At 26.4% G+C, this 21,305-nt stretch overlaps 6 protein-coding genes across 6 annotated transcripts; 4 read left to right on the top strand and 2 right to left on the bottom strand.

Moving 5' to 3' along the window:
- On the top strand, positions 1-2,621 carry PPM6 (protein phosphatase PPM6, putative; the record flags this gene model as incomplete). The annotated part of the gene is made up of 3 exons (XM_029007808.1): positions 1-2,137; positions 2,372-2,427; positions 2,595-2,621. 3 exons carry the CDS (start codon positions 1-3, stop codon positions 2,619-2,621), a joined length of 2,220 nt encoding a protein of 739 aa, XP_028864160.1.
- Positions 2,622-3,132: 511 nt separating this feature from the next.
- Positions 3,133-5,245, bottom strand: PmUG01_14026000 (U4/U6 small nuclear ribonucleoprotein PRP3, putative; the record flags this gene model as incomplete). Its single annotated transcript, XM_029007809.1, is given in 2 exon segments — positions 3,133-4,689; positions 4,703-5,245. The coding sequence occupies 2 exon segments, from the start codon at positions 5,243-5,245 to the stop codon at positions 3,133-3,135; spliced, it is 2,100 nt and encodes a 699-aa protein (XP_028864161.1).
- A 2,611-nt stretch (positions 5,246-7,856) lies between these two features.
- Positions 7,857-11,222, top strand: PmUG01_14026100 (HORMA domain protein, putative; the record flags this gene model as incomplete). The annotated part of the gene is made up of 1 exon (XM_029007810.1): positions 7,857-11,222. The coding sequence occupies one exon, from the start codon at positions 7,857-7,859 to the stop codon at positions 11,220-11,222; it is 3,366 nt and encodes a 1,121-aa protein (XP_028864162.1).
- An 887-nt stretch (positions 11,223-12,109) lies between these two features.
- On the bottom strand, positions 12,110-12,703 carry GAR1 (H/ACA ribonucleoprotein complex subunit 1, putative; the record flags this gene model as incomplete). Its single annotated transcript, XM_029007812.1, has 1 exon — positions 12,110-12,703. One exon carries the CDS (start codon positions 12,701-12,703, stop codon positions 12,110-12,112), a length of 594 nt encoding a protein of 197 aa, XP_028864163.1.
- A 1,223-nt stretch (positions 12,704-13,926) lies between these two features.
- Positions 13,927-14,709, top strand: PmUG01_14026300 (ribosomal RNA methyltransferase, putative; the record flags this gene model as incomplete). Its single annotated transcript, XM_029007813.1, has 1 exon — positions 13,927-14,709. One exon carries the CDS (start codon positions 13,927-13,929, stop codon positions 14,707-14,709), a length of 783 nt encoding a protein of 260 aa, XP_028864164.1.
- Positions 14,710-16,164: 1,455 nt separating this feature from the next.
- Positions 16,165-20,628, top strand: VPS18 (vacuolar protein sorting-associated protein 18, putative; the record flags this gene model as incomplete). Its single annotated transcript, XM_029007814.1, has 1 exon — positions 16,165-20,628. One exon carries the CDS (start codon positions 16,165-16,167, stop codon positions 20,626-20,628), a length of 4,464 nt encoding a protein of 1,487 aa, XP_028864165.1.
- Positions 20,629-21,305: the final 677 nt, after the last annotated feature.

The raw sequence follows: 21,305 nt of genomic DNA on the forward strand, positions 1-21,305 counted from the left end.
ATGGGTAATTGCATGTCTTTTATAAATTATTCCAAATTTAAATTTAAAAAGGATGCTACTATAAATTCATATTCCTATTCTAATAAGAACTATGAGGACTTAATGAACAGCCATACTTATATAATAGGAGATGAAAACAGGAGGATAGAGAAACGTAGTGATGATTACAGTGACATATGCAATAACGAACGTAATAACAAATATGGTGAAAAAGAAAAATGTAATGAAAAGAAGGATAATCGAGATGTAGTGAGTGATAGTAATTCCGAAAATACACATGATGAACATATAAAATACGAAGAGTATAATAGAGATGATGCATATGTATTAAAAGAAAAAAAAAATAAAAATGAAAGAGACAAGGTTAAGGATAAAATGAAAAAAAGAAATAAAAAGGAAAGGATGGAAACAAGATACACTGCGAGCATTAAATTAGTGGTAGACTCTTCTTGTGAAGAAGACAACGAGAACAGTTATAATGACAGCGGAAATAATAGCAGCAATAATAGCAGCAATAACAGCGGAAATAATAGCGGAAATAACAGCGGCATTAACAGCGGCAATAACAGCGAAAGTAATATTAGCAATAAGTATAGCAGAAAAAGCAGCAAGAATAACAGCAATTCAAATGACAATAATTTAGTAAATATGTACAAACAGGAGTCGAATGAACGTTATAATAAGAATGGAGATATATGTTCTAATAAGAGCTCCATATACCAAAGCCCAGTAAATGGAAATGTTCTATACAAAAAGATTAAACGCGAAAATTTGCTGAACATTAAATACAGTAATATGATATTAAATGATATAAGAGATGTAGATATAATAGTCGTATTTTTATTTAGTCTGTTTCTTTATTTTAATGCGAACAATATTGTTGATATGCTGGATCGAAATAAAAAAGATAGATATACTATGAGAAATTCTCTGAACATAAACCATGATATTATTAAATTTCCCACATTTCCAAAGGAAATTATTGATGGTTTTTTAAAAAATGACTTTACATTATTAAGAAAATATATCAAAAACAAATGTAATAAATTAAAAAAAAAGTATAAAAGTACATATTTAAAAAAGATAAATCAACAGAAAAAAGAAAAAAGTGAAAAAAAAAATTTTAAAAATGAATTAAAAAAAAAAAAAGAAAAATGCTCATTTTCAAATATTGTAGAATCTGTTGATAGAAATGAATGGATTCATAGAGATATCACAGAAATACCATGTGACCAAAATTTACCGGACATAAATATTACATTTATAGTTATGGGAGCATACTGTTTTTATCAAAAAAATATGAAACCATTTCAAGATAAAAATACTTTTTTCTATAAATCCCCATCTTATTCATGTGATGCAGAAATATCAGTTGCATGTAAAAAAGGGAGAAAATTAGATTTTCCGAATCAAGATGATTTCACTATAATACAAACAAACGAGTGGATTTTAATTATGGTTTTCGATGGTCATGGTCCGTCAGGTCATGATATTAGTAATTTTGTGCATGTAGTACTTCCATTATTATTCTCATATAATATTGATAGAATATTTGAAAATCCTGTTCGCACAATTAAGACATTGTTTTATATGATTAACTGTTACTTGGTTAATTATTCCTATTGTATAAATAATAATATTAATCCAATCAATATTAATTTTATTGATTATAATTTAAGTGGAACAACTTGTACAATCATACTGTACAACTTTTTAACGAAAAAGATTTATTCTGCACATACAGGTGATAGTAGAGCTGTTATGGGTAAACAAAATCTTCAGACAAACGCATTTAGAGCTTATAATATTACTGAAGATCATAAACCTTCCTTAAAATTAGAAAAAGATAGAATTATAGCTTTTGGTGGTGAGGTAAAAAAATTACAAGGGGATGTTTCTTACAGAGTTTTTGTTAAAAATGAAATGTATCCTGGTTTAGCTATGAGTAGAGCTATTGGTGACATCACATCATCTTTTATTGGTGTTACTTGTGAACCGACCATCAAAATTTTTGATAAATTAGATGAAGATAAATTTATTATTGTGGCTACTGATGGAATATGGGAATTTATCAGTAGCGAAGAATGCGTTCAAATGGTTTCCAAAAAGAGGAAGAAAAAAGTGCACGTAGCTATGGGTATGTTTCACAATGGAGGAGGGAAATAAATCTTTTTCATTTTTTTTTTTCTTTTTTACGACGTTGTATCATTTGTTAATTTTTTTTTTTTCCCTATTTTGTCATATGTAACAATTTTGTATGTTTAAAATAGTTTTATTGATTGTAATTAAGAATGAATATAATTATATACTTTTTTGTGTGTGCACATGTAGAGCATATAATTTTTTTTTTTTTTTTTTTTGGCCTTTTTAGAGGAAATAATTAAGGAATCCTGGAGAAGATGGGAAAGGATTGACACCGTTGATGATGTAATAAGAATTTACATATACCTATTTTGTGCATATATGTTTTTATATTATTAAAATGTTCACCTTGCAATGTTTTAAGGAGTTGCTTTTCGTACTCATTAATCTTAGTTCACACATTTTACCATTATTTTACTTTTTTGTTACATTTCTTTCTTTACACTTTGCAGATGACCTTGGTTATTTTGTACTTCTAAAAAGTTTCACAATATTTAAGCAGGAATATTTATGGAAGACTTTTTTTTATTTTCATAATCATAATTTTTTTTAAAACACTTTTTGAATTTTTCGTTGTTTTATTTTGTTTTAATATTTTTTCCGTGTAAATAAAATGAAAAATCTACATATTATTATAAATTAATAAATAATTAAAAATTAAAAAAAAAAAAAAAAAAAAATGTAGTAAAATAAAGTATAAAATGAAGTAAAAAATAAAGTAAAATAAAAAAAATAAAAATAAAATAAAAAAAAAAATGAAGTAAAATAAGTTGAAAAAACAAACTAACATTTTAACTTTTTAGACACATAATTAAAATTAAAACATTGAAATACTGCAAAAAAAAAAAAAAAAAGAAATTATACATATATATATATATATATATATCCATTTAAATATGAAAACATAACATGTGCGTATTCACATGTTAATATATATGTGGGCTCGTGTGCATACATGCGTCATGGTATCACACGTCCCCTATCCTCATTTTAAATATCGTCAAGCACGTTTCTATGCTTCCTGACTATGTGGTAATAGTGTAGTGCACTGTGCTCCTTTAAATAGTCTGTTACTTCTACCTCCGTTTTAGCAATAAGTAACTTCCAGTTGGAGAAGTTTTTATGCTTAACAGTACCACTCCAAATTAAACTACAGTTACAGCCTTGGTTCAAATTAATGTTTGAACTATCATTTTGAAAATTGTCAGCAGAATCAAATGTTTCTTTCATTTTATTTCTTTCTCTTTCTCCTTTTTCTTTTTCATCTTCATCATCTTCCTCCTCTTCACCCTCATCTTCATTCCATTTTATTCTTCTAAAAATTAATCTTTTATATCTCTCAATAGATATATGTTTTCCCTCGACAATTATAAAGTTGTATAAAACTGTCATAACACAAACACCAGTTAAGTGCAATTGCTGTGCATTTATATCAATTTTAAAAATATGTTTTTTATTAGACAAATTAGTGATATATATAACTAATACTTCGTTTTCCTCACTTGGATTAGATTTCCATTTGTTAATTTTTTTTTTACTTTTTTCTTCTGGTTTTAATTTCCTTTGTTGGTTTTGTTCATAATGTCTTAATTCTCTTTCCTTCATTTGTTGTCTTACTTCTAGTTCCATTTTCGATGGATGAGCAACTGCATTATCCCCCAAAACTCTCATTAAATTTGATAATTTCATCTTAGGTGGAGGTGGAGGAATCAACCCTATTCTAATTTTGTCTTGTTTTTCTCTTTCTTTTTCTTGTCTTTTTCTTTTTCTTAATTTTTTCCTTTCTACAGGTGTTAAAAACATATACGGAGTAGTTATCTGTTCCTTTTTGTCTTCATTTAAAGGTACTGGATGTTCTATGTAGTTTGTAATTTTTTTCATATTAATTCGGTACAAATCATCATTAATTATAACTTCATTATTTTTTAAAAGTAAAATATTGATACTACATTTGCTTAATAATTTATTTATTATCACATAGTTGTCACTGTTACAATACCCTGTAGTAGTGTCATTCTTTTTTATTATACCGCTACCAAGATTAGCAGCAAGGGAATTGTTCTTAGAACTGTCTTTTTCGTTTTCATATATGTATTTTTCTCCCTTTTCTTCCTTCTTGTCGTCTTCGTTTTCTACCTCCTTCTTATCTTCCTTTTCCTCTGCCTCTTTCCCATTATGCTCACTATTTACTGTATCATGCCAGCTATCTATTTGCTCATCAATATATTCCTTTAAATTTTCTCTATTTTCTATTTTTTTAAATAGGATCATATCCCATTTTTCTATAATGTTGTATTTTTCATCATCATTCCATTCTCTTTTATTCGGTAAATGTTTGTTGTTTATATCAATTAAATTTGGATTAATGTTTGTGTTTATATCATCATTTAAAAAATTCAAAGACAATTCTTGGAAAGTTTGCACTTTTTTTTTCTCTTCTATTATTTTTTTTAAATCAAAATTCATTAGAGTTTTACTATTAAAATTTCTAGAATGCGCTTGTCTTTTGATAAAGGAACCTGGTGTAATAAAATTAAGTGCATTTTTTTTTTTTTTTTTTTTGAACATTTTTTATTCTCGAATCGAACCATTTTAGATCCTCATTTATATATTCTTCACCAATTTTATTTAATAATTCATTTTTTTTTTTTAAAAGATTATTTTCTTCTAATTTGTTTATATTCACTTTTAAAGTGGAATAAGTTATGGGCTTTATACTGATAACATTCCCCTCTTCATCTATTTCTCTTCCTTGTTCATCAAATTTTAATGGTTTTGGTACAAATTCTACTTTTCTTACATTCTGTTTTGCCTCATCCTTAAACCTACTTGCTCTTTTTGCTTTCTCTATAGCTAATTTAGCTGCTTCAGTTGCTTTCAGTATATTTAAATGAATCGTAGATGATAATACTGGGAAGTTTAATGCACTGTTTGGAAACTGTGATGGCAAGCTCGAGGCACTACTAATCAATTGAGAATTAGAATTTAAACTTAAATCTTCTAAAAGATTAATTGCCTTATTGCTTGATTCTTCCGTTTTATCATCGCTTTTTTTTTCTACGTCCCCCCACCTCGATTTTCTTTTCTTTTGAAGTTCTTCCATTTGAATGTGAAAAAGAGCAACAAATGAACAAATGATCAAACGAGCAAATGAGCAAAGGAACAGTGGAACAAAGGAACAAAGGAACAACTGAACAACGGAACAACGGAACAAATAGGTAGAGGAACGAACGAACCAATAAGAAGAATAAAAAAAAATCTACAATTTTAATATGCTCATAAAAAGAAACGTGATCGCTATATACATTTTTTATTCCATAGATGTTTCCTTTTTAATGTATTTTTCATGAGCAAAATGCAGTAAAAAAATTTTGTGTTATATCCCCATCTTGCGGCAAAACTAATACTCGTGTTGGATATGCATTATACATATTAAGCACTAAGGTATGAGCACATATATATAAATCATTTGTTTGAAAAATACACAAGTCATCTATAAAAAAAAAATAGTTTACTAAGTATTTTATTAAATAGCATTTTATATGCTCGTAATTACTAGGCGCTGTGATATGTGTAATTAGCTCATTTTACTTTAGTACTTATATATGAATTTTTTTTTTGTTTTCCCTTGTTATTCCACTAAATATATAGTGTACAGGACTACTACATTTTACCCTTTGGTAGCTACTATTACTTAATTTAACAAATTTTTGTAGATCTTTCTTCATTAAATAATATATGTAATATATATACATATATAAATGTATATTTTTTTTTTTCTTTAAATTGTCGGATTTAATTTATTTTTACTGATCCTTTGTAATAATGTTAAAAAAATATATATGAAAGTAATGTAAGTATATGAATAATCTTTCAAAAGAAAATTTTTAATATTTAATTATACCTTAACATTTTTAAAAATTAAAAAGTTATCACGTATTTAATAAATATTGCACAAAATTCGACAAAAAAAGTAAATGTACATGTAACACATATTTTGAGACATACAAATTTTGTACATATATATATTTAAAATTTAGGTAGAATTTTGAATTTATCATTATTTATAATTTAAATAAAGTTTTTAAAAAAGTGTTTACCGTAATTTTTCATAGTTTTTGTTATTACAGGGTGATCTTATTGCGCTGTTATTTTTTTTTTCTTTTTTGGCTTATTTTTGCCTTGCAATAGTTTTATTGCTATTGTGTCATATTTTGTTCTGCTTTATTTAATTTATAACATTTTGATATATCATACCAATTTTGTAATATCATACCGATTTTGTTATATTATACCAATTTTGTAATATCATACCGATTTTGTTGTACCAATTTTGTTATATCATACAGATTTTGTTACATTTTATAATACTTTGGTATATCATTTCAGTTTTGATTTATTTTATCACATTTTTTACCGGCTTTATTAGAGTTTTTTTTTTTTTTTTTTTTTTTTTTTTTTGTGTAAACTCAATTTTTTTTATGTATAATCTTCTCAAAAATTTAGTTCTGTCCTTCTAAGCTTCCTATTTTTATGATTGTTTATTTTAAATAAAACAGTTTAAATTGTATTTTAATAAATTGTAATTTTATCCTTTTTTTAACGTATATACTTTTCCGATTAATACTTTTAAGAAAACTTTTTTAATGTACAATCTTTTTTACTTTTTTTTGCGTTTAAAACTTTTTTATACCTGTATGTTTTTTCTTTATTGTGCTAAATATAGCTTTACATATGCCTAAATACATATGTAAACACATGTATATGCATATTTAAACACATACATTAACGCATAAGTGAATGTATACATATGTGTAAATTCGTTTTATTATTTCTCAAATTTTTCTGATTATATATACGTGCACATACATATGCAAATACGTATATACATATATATATATATATATATATATATATATGTATATACAACGCGGGAACTTTGTATTAATTTGAGAATACTAAAGTGAGCCACATGTGTTAACAAGTTGAAAAACAAAGACATATACTGACCTAACGTTATTCAATTTGTTCAATTTTTTTTTTTTTTTTTTGCACATAAAATTTTTGTTACATTATAATTGTTTTTTTTAAGAATTTTTTTTAATAATCGCGTGAAGCATTATCCAATTCTTTTTTTTTCTCTTTGGTTTTCTTGTCTTACATGGAGAGATTCGTAATTATAAATATATACATATATACCCATTTTGTTGTCATTTTTGTCAAAAAAAGTTAATTTTAATGTATCTGGTATATACATTAAATTGTCCGGTAAAATTTAACCACAAAAGTACAAGATATACACACATATATATACATTTAAGCATATATATAATTATATACATTTATATCTTTTGTTGTAAAAATAAAAAAAAGGAAAGGTATTACCGCTTAAATTTAAATATTTTGAACAGTTCAATTGCGTTGATTATTTTAGTATTTTAAGGCACACAGTTCGGTATATTTTCTAATATTAGCTATATATATATGTGCGTAATTGTATATGTACTACGGAGAGAACAAACTTGTATTTATTCTACCATATACGCAGTAATGCACCAATTTATCAGTGCATATCCTCATAATTTCCCTATTTCTTATTGTTGTAATATTCATTAAAATTCTTTTTGAGGAACTGTTAAGCGTTACACCGGTTCGGAAGGAAAGAAAAACAAAAAAGTAAAAAAAAGGAAAGCAAAAAATAAAAGAACAAAAAAATGATTTCACGTATGTCCGTGCGAACCCACACTCAGACGGAGACCCTAACGAAGCAGGATTCGGTGAATATGCTAAAGAATATAATTAAATTAGGCATAAGCTTAGTTACGTATTTACGTAATTTGTTTGAAGAGAATGCATATGAAGAAGTATGTATTCAAGAGTTAAAATTGAAGAGGCTGTTACCAATAAACCCCGAAGCACATATGATAATAAACTGGTTGGAAAAAGGTGTTTTTGACGCAATAGAGAAGGAATACTTGCGAATATTAATATTGGACATAAATGATGTATATGATAATACAATTGAATGTTATAAATTTAGTTTTTCATATAATACCATAAGGGCAGGAGGAGGAGGGGAAATTGGAGTTACCTTAGAAACATCAAAAAATAATCCGAATAAAAATTATAATGATAATTTAGAAGAACAAAGAAAAAATTTTAATGTTAACAGATTAAGAAATATAAAGGACAGGTTATTAAATAAAAAAAGTACGAACGACACATCCTTATATTTAAAAAAACACGCAAAAGAAAGAACATATGAATTACTTAGATCATTAGTATTACTAACACAAACATTAAATCCTTTACCCGAAAGAACATACTTATCAATGAAACTATTATATTATGATGAAATTGTACCATACAATTATCAACCACCATATTTTAGAAATCCGGATAATACGGACTTACTCAAATTTGTTAATATCCCAAATGAAGAATATGTTGGCAAAATAGACACAGGTCATCATTTCTTATCAATTATTGTAAATTCAACATGTAACAGTAATATAACTGAAGAATTATGTCCTTATTATTATAATGGAACACATAACCAAGATTTCGTGAATGAATATCAGCATGTAAAAACAGTAGAAGATGACTGTAACTATAACAGTCATAATAACCTATATATTAATGGCTATCAAAATAAGTGTCATCCGTATTATGAACAGTACACATATGGAGGGAATAAAAATGAAGGTGCTAAATACGAAACGGAGAGGTACAACTACTTGAATAGACGATTAACTAAAAACATAAATTATCCAAACGACGCAAATAATTACATTATTATAGACGATTATGATGATGATGATAATGATAATAATAACAGTAATAATACGAGCAATAGTAATAGTTATACTAATGGTAATAGTAATAGTAATACTAATGATAATAGTAATACTAATGATAATAGGAATACTAATGATAATAGGAATACTAATGATAATAGGAATACCAATGATAATAGGAATACCAATGATAATAGGAATACTAATGATAATAGGAATACCAATGATAATAGGAATACCAATGATAATAGGAATATCAATGATAATAGGAATACCAATGATAATAGGAATACCAATGATAATAGGAATGCCAATGATAATAGTAATAGTAACAGTAATAGAAATAGTAATACGAATGATAATAGTAACAATAATAGTACAAATAATAATATAAGTAATTATGATATTAGAAATTTGAGGAACGTCAGTATTAACGGTAACGTGAGGAACAACTATAATTATGATGTCCACGAACACATAGATCGAATGAGCAAACAGGGAAAGAAAATTTTCAACAAAAGCGGACGAAAAACAAAAAAGAAATCGTCATCATTTCCTGAGTTCAACATAAACGAAAAGGCTTCCTCTTTAGCAAGAATTATAAAAAGAAGTAATGATCCTGATCATAGTAGTAATTCAGATAATGACTGCTATATGAAATTGGAGAAAGTACTATCACATACATATGTAGATGGGGATGAACAAGATTGTGTACAAGTAGAAAAGAGAGAAATAGAAGATGATAAAAGAAAGAAAAACAAACATGACGACGCAGGTAAAGAGGAGTCACAAATTTTTTATTATCGTAGTAATCCTTATAGAAGAAATGTAGACACAATGACTTCAAAAATTTATGATGATGATAATAATAATAATGCTTATGTAAAAAATGGACAAAATAACATGAAAGATAAAATGAACGCTCTAGTCATAAGACAAACAAAAAGTTCCTACACTCCTCAAATTAACCAAAAAGAAAATGTAAAACATACGTATTCATTTAATGGTGATGATTATTCGTATTCCGACTCAGACCTAGAAAATTTTGAAAATAAGAAAAAAACGTACAAGACATATAAAGATAATAATTCATTATTGAAATCTGAAAAAAAAAATAATAAAATGTTAACACATAAAGACTTAAAGGACAAAAAATCATTGCGTAAAAGGTTAATCCTAAAATATAAGAAGAAAGAAATGCTCCACAGAATAAGGATGTATATTACGAGATATAAAATTCTAAGTAAAACTAAAATTAGGCAGAAGTTCCCTGACGTATCTAACTATGATATTGATAAAGTGTTACATAAATTAGTGTCTGAAAATATTATTCAGAGAAACGGATACAAGTTTTACAAATTTGTCGAGAATAAAGGTGTGGAAATGAACTGTCCAAAAAATGACTGCTTGGATATAACTGACGAGGAGAAGATTGATTCAGAGGATGGCCAATCGGATGATCAGTTTGGGGACCAATCGTATGACCAATTGGATAACCAATCGGGTAATCAGTCAGAAGAATGTGTGAGCAACCAAGGAAATAAACAAGCTGACGAACATGTGGAAAAAGAAACAAATAAACATGTTGATTACTCAGAGTTAGAAGAACTGGACAACCTAAAAATGTCTAAGGTACAGAAAAGCGACACAACAGCAGAATATGTGATTGACGAGATGGACTGTGCAGACACATCGAAAGAGGAAAACGCAAAGAACGCAGAAACAGACAGTAGATCTACAAATAGCCAAATGCATAACAATAATAATAACATTAGCATTAACAATAATAATAATAATAATAGTACCGATATAACAGGAAAAACTGACCTATCAAATAACATTGACCAATCAAATAACTCTTATCAAGCAAATAATTCTGATCTTACATATAATGCCGATCCTGTTGAGTGTCTTAACCGTGATGATCATATGGAGGGAGAGAATGAAGAAGACATGAATGAAATAAATAACGATATTCAAAAGTTATACGATGATGTATATAATTTATGTCTAAAAACTAAATATGTTAATAGAGAAATTATCACCAAAGGACTTGGAATCTACCCATTACTATCTAAACCACTCCTAGATAGACTAATTAAAGAAGGAGTGATAAAAAAAAAAATAGTAAAAAATAAAGGGTATGAAAGTAACATCTTTGTCCCCTTGGAGAATACTTTCAACTTAAAAAAGAATGACCAAATGATCAGAGCAGATGATTCATTTGAAAATAATAGCTTTTCCTTTGCAAACAATATTAATGATGTAATAAAAAAGGATTGATGTTAATTTTTTTTTATTTTTATTATAATTTCAATTTTTATGTTTATTTTTCTACTTTTTTTAATAATAAAAAAAAATAAAAAATAACAGCAGCTTTGATAAGAAAATTTGATGTAATTTTTTTTAATATTTTTTATTGTATATTTTTTTTTTTTTTGTTGTTGTTGTATAAAAAAAGAATTAGATTTTCTTTTTAAACATTACAAGAACAATGATGAAAACATAATTTTTATGTGCCTTTTATTTAAGTATAAATGGGTTTACGCTAAAAAACGAATGTCTTCATGCTTACGTTCATATGCAGATAATAAAATTACACAAGGGAACGTAAAAGAGAAAAAGAGAAAAAGAGAAATTTCTGAGCACTAATGAAATAAGGCAATATACAAACAAATTCATGGATTATAATACAGCAGTGTAATGTTTTGTTACTACTAAATTGTAAATTCTATAAATAGATAATTCTAAGTTGGAGTGTTAGAACTTCGTAAAAACACAATAACAATTTCATATAGCAATTTTTTAATTGTTATGAAAAAGGAAAACGTGAGACACATTATTTTTCATATTTAACTAAAAGGGACAATGCATGGCTAATGGACGTATAATATTTGTAAAAGCAAATATCTACCAGATGTTTTTAGCAGCATTCTTTACTCTTATTTTTACGTTTACGGAAACATGTATATGCACATACGGAAAAAGGAATAAACTATATAAATACATGTACATATATATATATATATATATATACATGTGTGTACTTATGGGCATATGTGAATGTACGTACGAATATCCACTCGTAAAAGCATAATGAACATTACTATTTGGAAAAAAAGTAGCACAAAAAAATGGGGGATACTTGATAAAAAAAAATTAACGCACTTTCAAAACCTACCTCTCTGATTACTAAATTTACGACCGCTATTTGACCTTTTCTTAAAATTATTTTTACCATTTCTAAAATTTGCATTATTCATGTTTTTCGAAGAACCATCATTCCTGCCACCCCTATCATTTCTGTTGTGACCTCCATAAGAGAAATTGCTGGACTTCTTAATATTGGGATTTGAGTTATTTTTCACTTTATATCTATTTGATCTTTTCTTTTTCTTTGTCTTATTTTGTGCTTTATTATCTTGTGGCAAAAATCTACTTAATGGCAATGTTTGCGATTGATCAATATAAAATTGCGTATCACTTGAAAAGGATTTTGCTAATATCCCTTCTTTTAATTTAACCGAAAAAAAAAAATCATTAATGGGACCTAATATTTCATCAACTTTTCCTATCTCTTCTTTATTTTCTAAAAAAATCCTACCATTAAAATATGGGACTAAATTTTCTAATTTATTTTTTATTACTAAATCATTTTCACAATATTTAAAAAATGTCCCACCCAAAATTATTTTATCTAATTTAGCTTCATTCTCATAACTTCGGTTAAAATTCCCTTTTCGGTTTTTCTTGAAAAACGTCATCTTGTTTAGTAGTACTTTGGGGGGGGGAAGGATCCACTAATACGTTTTTATGTGTAAGCACATGTAGAGAGGTACATTTATATATACATACATACAAATAAACTTCCGCTTCCTGTGCTTAACTATATATACTATATCATGTATGTTACTTTCTCAGTCGCATAATTCGAGCTAAAATTCAGCTGAATCAGCTTTCATTAAGAGAAATAATTTTTTTGAAAATATAAGCAGCACTGTTTTCCAGATTTTAAAACAAAATAGATATATGCATATTATTATGTATTTCTTCCTCTGTGTTATTTGCCTCTTTTCTGCTGCTATTACAGTAAATGATGAATTTATATGCTAAAAATTTTATTTACAAGTTCCTAATTATTTTGTTTGATAAAGGTGTATACCACATATAATATATTTTTTTTAAAAAAAGTAATAAAATTTAATGTAACTTTTATTTTTACATAAATTTTTTTCTTTTAATAAAGCTTTATTTTTTTACTGCAGCTTTAGATAAATATTGTCATAAAATATATTATATATTATGTATATATATAAATATGGTAAAAATAATATGCATTTTGCGAACAACTCTGATAGGACTTAATGCTAGTGGGCTTAAAGAATTATACTCTCACTAGATTTATTAAAAAAAATTGTCATAATTTAGAAGTTTTTTAAAAAGGCTCAGCGTATGCCAATGCACGCTGATTCTTCAAAAAATTCTAGCTGTTGTTATAGCAAACAATTGTGCTATAATAAGTATGTACGTATATAGGCACATATGCAAACACGAGCATATTTATATGTACTTATAACACTTGTACACGTATGTTATATTAGCATATACTTCTACATATTTTTACACAAACCTTTTAGCACTTCTAAAAACGGCAAATCGTTTATCTTTTTTTTGTGACGCTAAAATTGAAGAACTTTGAACATACGATTATATGTAATAGTGATCCAAAAATAGCAAATTCACAGAAATAAACAAAACAATTACAGGCACAAAGGTATAAAAAAGGGTAAAAAATTTATACTAAATATATATATACAATATATATATATATATATACACGTGTATGTAGGCGCAGGGGCAGGAGAGTGTGAAAAATTAATGGGGAAAACTTATGAACAAGGATGTAAAGTCCAAAAGTACCACTCTAAAAAGTACGAGGTACCAAAAAAAAAAAAAAAAAAAAAAAATGCAAAACAAATGCTAAGAAATGAGAATGATTTTTCATAGTATAATTACGAAGAAAATTTTTTTATTTCATCATGTCTGCGTAAGATTTTATAAGGAAGCTCTTCCAAAAGTATATAACAAAAAAAGTAGCCATTCAAGTAATTGGATTCAAAGACAAATAACAGACAGATATGTTTTGAAGGCAAAAAATGAAAATTATAGAAGTAGAGCTGCATATAAATTAATAGAATTAGATAATAAATATCTTTTCCTTAAAAAGAATAAAGTAATTCTAGATATTGGATGTTACCCTGGAAGTTGGAGTCAGGTTATTTTAGAAAGAACGAAAAATTACTATAACGAGATTATTGCTATTGATAGGAAAATCATGGATCCTTTACCAAATATACATTTTATTAAAGGAGAAATAGGAAAAGATAATATTGATGATCAACTAAAGGAAATACTTCTGGGTAAAAAAATTGATATAATCCTAAGTGATGCAGCTGTTGCTTGCATTGGTAACAAAATTGATGATCATTTAAATTCCTGTGAACTTACTTTATCCATAACTAATTTCATGGAACAGTACATAAATAATGGGGGAACTTATATTGTTAAAATGTATTTGGGAAGTCAAACAAATAATCTAAAAACATATCTAAAAACTATTTTTCAATTTGTTAATACTGCTAAACCCAAGGCGTCCAGGAGTGAATCAAGAGAAATATACCTGGTTTGTCGGAATTTTCTGGGTCGAAAAAAAATAAAAGAAGATATACAAATTAAAGGGTCCTTTTCCCAAAAGGAGGGGTACTTCTAGTTCGTAAGTACGTCCATTAATGCGTTCATTCGTATGTCCGGACATACATACCTACATACTTAGTACCAGCATACATATCTACATATAAGCGTATATACGTACATTTATACATACATGTATATATAATATGGGAGCTCCAAGAACTGTAATACATTTTTTATGCATCTGCGAGCCTCCCTTCTTTTCTTCCTCTTTTTACTATTAATTCAGATTTATTCATTCCAATTATATACATGTACATACAAATATATATATACATACATGCATGATAATTATTTCTTGATAATATTACTTTTCACCTTTTTATCATCAATTTATGAGTTTCAAATAATCTTAAAATTTTTTTTCTTTCCCTAATATATTCTATTTCGTAATATCACCTTGTCGCCTTATAGCCTGTGCGAGTATGGTAAAAAAAGCTCAAAAAATATGCTACAAATATATGAACGTATGCAAAATATACATTACATGCAAATAACGCAGTTAAAGATACAGTTTTTTGAGTAACCCTTATAGTTGTTTCTTCGGAAGGCGCATGCTTTCCAAAAATAGTTGAAAAAAATTGGAATTCTTTCAATCTTAAAAATACCAAATTTCGAAATTGATCACTTCGTACATGTTATTGCAGAGTTATACGAATGTTCATATTTACAAAGCTATACCTGTCAAGTTTATTAACTTTTTTGAAAAATTATTTTTATATTTTTGGCACAAATAAAAAGAGAGGAGACCCATTTTAAAATTATTTTTTATTAAATAAATTTCAAAATTTAGGTAAACAGCATGTAGAACATATATATGTATATATAAATATACAAGTATATATAAACATATATATAGGCAAACACGAGTGTACTTCAAAATGGAGAGATAAAATCATATATTTTAAAATCCATCATGGCGAACTTTTCCACGAAAATAGGAATACTTTTTGCAAATATCCATGAAGTTGTTAAAAAAAATTTATTACTCACAAAACATCATTTGTATTTTATATCTCTCCAATTTTGTGTTCAATTATTCTGTTTGATAATAAAACTGTTCTTATTTTTTTAATGCAACTTTTCATCCCCTATTTTTTATTTTACTCTTTACCTATATCATGTTCCTTTTAAAAAAAAAAAAAAAAAAAACTCAATACTCCACGAAACAACAAAACGTAGAATAACATAACATATCATAACGTATTATAACGTATCATAACATATGATAGCATGACGAATTTTACATAAGAGATGTAAAAATAAACTATGCTCATAAATTCAAACCTAGCTTTTAGGAGCTTATCAATAAGTAACACTTCAAATTATTTGATGGTATGCAGATTTGTACAAGTGAACTAATTCCACAAAAGGGTAATTACAAGTAATAATAACTGGAACGAATTATAAAATATATTTTTTCTTCTTAAACAAGAAACCCAAAAGTATAAATATATATGAAAAAAATAAAAAAATGAACAAGTCAGACAAAAAGTTCATCTTGAAATTATTTAAAATTAAAAATGGGAATATAAATTTGCTGAAGAATAGAATAACACATTTTACCATTAACAACAAATGCATACATATAGTTTTGTGTAACAATGCTTTAATAAAATATTATGTTGAAGATAATGAACTATCTTACATAGACTTCTACAATAAGAAAACAACAAATAATAAAGCGGAAATAAGATCCATGTTTTTTGATAATAACTGTTATCATGGATTTATATGCTTAGCAAATAAGGAATATATATATGTTCACTTTGAAAATAATATTGTTCGAAATTTAGGGAAATTAAAAAAATATAACATCACAAGTGTATGTTTTAATGATTATACAGAAATAAAAAACTCGTTTCCATTTTTAATAGCTACAAAGGATGGGGAAATTCTTGAAATGAGCATAAACAACAAAACAAAAAATAATAAAGATCATGAAACTATATTCTCTAATGACAAATTGTCCATTCTTGATATAAATATGGTAAATGTAAAACTGAGTAATACAAATGATGATGAAATGTTACGAATTATTTATTTTAGTACAAGTAATAGTTTACACGAAATTAGCTACACATATAAAAATAGTAAGACGAACAGTTCAGAAAAAAGTGAAACAAATATGGGAGAAGTTAAAATAAAAACAAATAATTTATTTGCTAATAATAATAGTAATTCACTGGAAGATACAAAAGTGTATGAATGTGGCATGGACTCCTTAACCTCTATTTTAAAAATTGAAAATATCCGAAATAAAAACTATTTATTCTGGCTTAATGGATGTTGTATATTCATTAGTAAAATAAATAATTATAAAAAAAAAAAAAACGCAAAAGGAGGGAATACCAGGAATGCTAATAAACATATGAAGAATAAACATCTTACCAATTTTGATGATATTGATTTCTTATCCAATTCATCGGAATCTAATAATTCAGATAAGGGGATTAACATCATATCCATTAGTGAAGACGAAGAAATGCGAAAACAAGAGAAACAAAGAGAAAAGGACAAAAATAAAAAAATTATACAAAGAAAAAGATTATACAAAAATAATCATCACTATAAAAGGGATTCGGAGCCAGATGAGGAAAACAGTAGTAACAAAAATATAAACAGAAATAACTGTCTATTTAACATTGAATTTTATTTAGATAGTAATTATGTCATAGTTAACTTCTTAGACTTAAATATATTTACCAGCGAAAATATAAATAATTTTTCCTTTACAAAGGCTTTTTATGAATCCATATATAATAAGGCAGATAAAATAACGTACCATTCTGAGGAGGAAAATATGCAGGACCGGGAAAAAGAAGCAAAGCAGAAAATGAATAAATCGAAAATTTATGAGAACACTGTTTCGTCTATAATTGATATGTGTGTAAATGATTTATATATTTTCCTCTTACTAGAAGAAAAATTTCTTATCATTAATAATATAAATTTTAAAATAGTATATGAACAAACATTAGCTATTGAAACATATGGTGATGTTATACGAGTAATGAAAGATAACTTCGACAATAAAGTATGGCTGTGTACATCGAAATATATTTTTAATATACATATAAACAAAAATAAAAATGATTTGATTGACTTAAATCTGAAGAAAAAAAATTTTGCAAAAATGTTGGAACATAGTACGAAGAATGAAAGGATTCGGATAAAAAAACATTTATTAAAAAATAATAAATACGAAATAGATCAATATAAATATACAAATATAAATACAGAGGAAATGTTAATATCCTTTTTGCATAAAAAGCAATATTTTCTTATATCCTCTTACCTATACAAGAATATACATTGCTATAACAACATTGTCAGAATAGCTTTCTTCATATGGCTTATTCAGATTTACTCTTATTCGATAGATTTATATTCTTATTTATATCGCGCTACCTCATACTACTATGCTTATGGAGCGACAAAAGAGAGTATTACTCAGGGGAATAGAGTAAATGAGAAAAAAATAAGCAACTCTTCGGATGACTCAGATGATAGTTCAGAAAAAATGGATGAATTCACCGACAAGTCGGATGAATGCTCCGACCAGTTCAGTGGATGCTCCGATGAATCGGAGGAGTATTCATTGGAATCGCAAGAATGTGTAGACAAACGACATGATACAATTCAGTTGCCAAGTGATGATATGGAAAAATTAAACAAAGCAGTAGAAGAAAAATCACCAACACGTAATGGTATGTCTAACATAGTCGAAGACAGAAAATTAAGGAACCATAATATACTAAATAGGGGAAGGGGAAAAAAGGGAGAGGAAATTGTAGGGGAAAAAAAAGATTTCCATATAAATGTGGAACAGAGCCTTACAGACCTTTCTAATGATAAGAATATACACGTCAAAAGGTCGAGAGATACAAGTACAAATTACGGGAATAATTGTAGAAGCAGTGAATTTATTGCGAATAATAACAGAAATGAGGAAATGGATTATAACACAGAGGGTGGAAGCTGCACAATAATAAATAATAACTACAAGAAAGAAGTACATATATGTAAGGAAAGTAATAAATATTTAAAAAGTAATAAAAATTCCTTCCTTCTTTTTTTCGAAAGACTAATAAGTAAGGAGGAAAAAAAAGAATGTAGATATAATTTTGACTTTTCCAAGGGGAAAAAAATGAACATAAAAACCATAACAGATAGTGACAATTTCTACATTTTATTAAAAATGTACAAAATGAAAAATGAGGAAATCTTTAATTTCTTGAAAACCCAAAAAAGGCTGATTATTACCAAATTAGAGAAATTTAAAAAGGTTTACATAGATGTGGAAAGAAGCGATAAAAGGGAAAATTTAGATTATTCGAAAAATGGTGAAATGCATAAAATTAGCGAAATATACGAAACGGGTGATATGCGTGATAAGCGTGTAGTGCTTGAAAACGAATATGTGAGGGTAAAAAAGAAGCTGTATAGGAATATTTACTCATACAAATGCTTGGAAGTGTGTGTATATATAATAATTCTGTTGAAACATTTTAAGCATTTTTTTCAATTGAATGAAGTTATCCTTGAGATATTTCAAGGCTTTAACAGGCTTAACTTTTTACTGCTTTATAAATTTATATGCAATGATTATAATTATATAATAAATTATTATATCAATAATAATAAATATAATTTACTCTTTAATGTAATTATATTATTTCCACAGAATGTGCTGTTAGATGTATTACGAGAACATGCTTTCATTCTGTTTCTTCACAAGCCACAAAAATACGTGGACATGTTACTTTTCTATGATAACTTAATTGATGATTACATGAATATAATTATTTGCATGTTCATAACTATTTATTTTTTTAAAAATAGGAAGAAAAAGAAGGAAGAAAAAGCTAGTACAAAAGGTAACAAAAGTAGTGATGCAACGTATGAGAAACATGCAGATGAATGCATTCGATTTTTAGAATACATATCAAATATATTAATAGAAGAGAATTCTTTAGAAAAAAAAGAAAATTACATGTACACATTTGAATGTACATGGAAGAATAATCATATAATAAATTGCTTGCTTATTTTGTATATAGAAAAAGAGGAAAATGAAAAAATTAAAAAATTTTTAAACAGATTAAAATCCTCCGCTGTTCACTTTGACTATTTGTTTATCATACGATTTTTAAAGGAAAGACAAAAAGAAAATTTTATCCCGCATATTTATATTTTAATGAAATATTTTGAAGAAGCAGTTGATAAGTCTCTAGAATTAGGTGATTACAAAACAGCTAAAAATGCTGTCATATTGTGTGAAGATGAAGAAGAAAAAAAAAAACTTTTCCTTAAAATAATTAAACATATCTCCGGAAATCTAAATGATAAAAATTTGAAGGAAATAATAAATCTTGTACGGGATTCGAATTCTATATTAAATTTGCACGATATTCTACCATATATTAATGAAAATACTATTATTGAGTATTTGAAAAAAGATATATGTTCTTTGTTAGAAGTATATAACTTAAAAATTAAGGCCAAAAAACAAGAAATTAAGGAAAACTTACAAACAATTGATTTATTAAATAAGGATATTAAAAATGTTAAAAAAAAACATGTAATACTTGACAAAAATGAAATATGTTATATTTGTAAAAAGACTGTTCATTATAAAAAGTTTTATGTTTTTTCATGCCAACATTATTTCCATAGCATATGTTCTCTAAACATATACATAAATTCCAAGTCCAAAGAAGAGCTGTTCCAGTTTTTTTCTGTACTTCATAATTATAAAAATTCATTAATTAATAAAAATGAGAAAGATACATTAATATATGAAACAAAAATTGATGAAATATTAACGGAAGAATGTTTCATATGTGGATCCTTTTCCATAAATTCCATTACGCAGAGTTTTATCTCTCAAAATGAGTCAGACTTGGTTGAAAGCTGGATGATATCCAAGGAATAGCTTTCAAAATAAAGTAAAATGTAGTAGAACAAACAAAATAAAATAAAATTGGACTATGTTTTCACGATAATTATCTAAAAAGACCTAATCATTCCATAAAGTATACTATAAAGGATCAAGATATAATTTTTTTTTTTTTTTCAATGAACATGATGGATATGAAAGTGTTACATAAATGTTATAAACGTGGGGGAAATTAATGAAGAGGTTAAAAAAAAAAAACAAATATGCTAATTCTTCGAAAAAAATATCCAAATAAAAAAATGTGTAGATGGATTGCTTTTGTTTTATGAGACCTGTGTATTTTACAGTCTTGTAGTTTTGCGTTATCGTAATTACGTTAATAATTGCTCTCTATTTTGGTTGGTTTTATTTATTTATTTTTTTTTTTTTTTTTGATTTACTCTATTTCATTTATTTCTTTTTATATATTTTACTTCCTTTTATTTCAATTTATTTATTTTTATTTATTTTTATTTGTTCGCTTTCATGCTAGGTTCCTTACAGGATACGCCCTTTTTTTTTTTTTTTTTTGATTTACTCTATTTCATTTATTTCTTTTTATATATTTTATTTCCTTTTATTTCATTTTATTTATTTTTATTTTTTCGCTTTCATGCTAGGTTCCGCACAGAATACCCTTTTTTTTTTTTTTTTGTTACACTCCTCTATGTGCT

The sequence above is a fragment of the Plasmodium malariae genome, assembly GCF_900090045.1.
Source record: "Plasmodium malariae genome assembly, chromosome: 14".
NCBI classification, from domain to species: domain Eukaryota; phylum Apicomplexa; class Aconoidasida; order Haemosporida; family Plasmodiidae; genus Plasmodium; species Plasmodium malariae.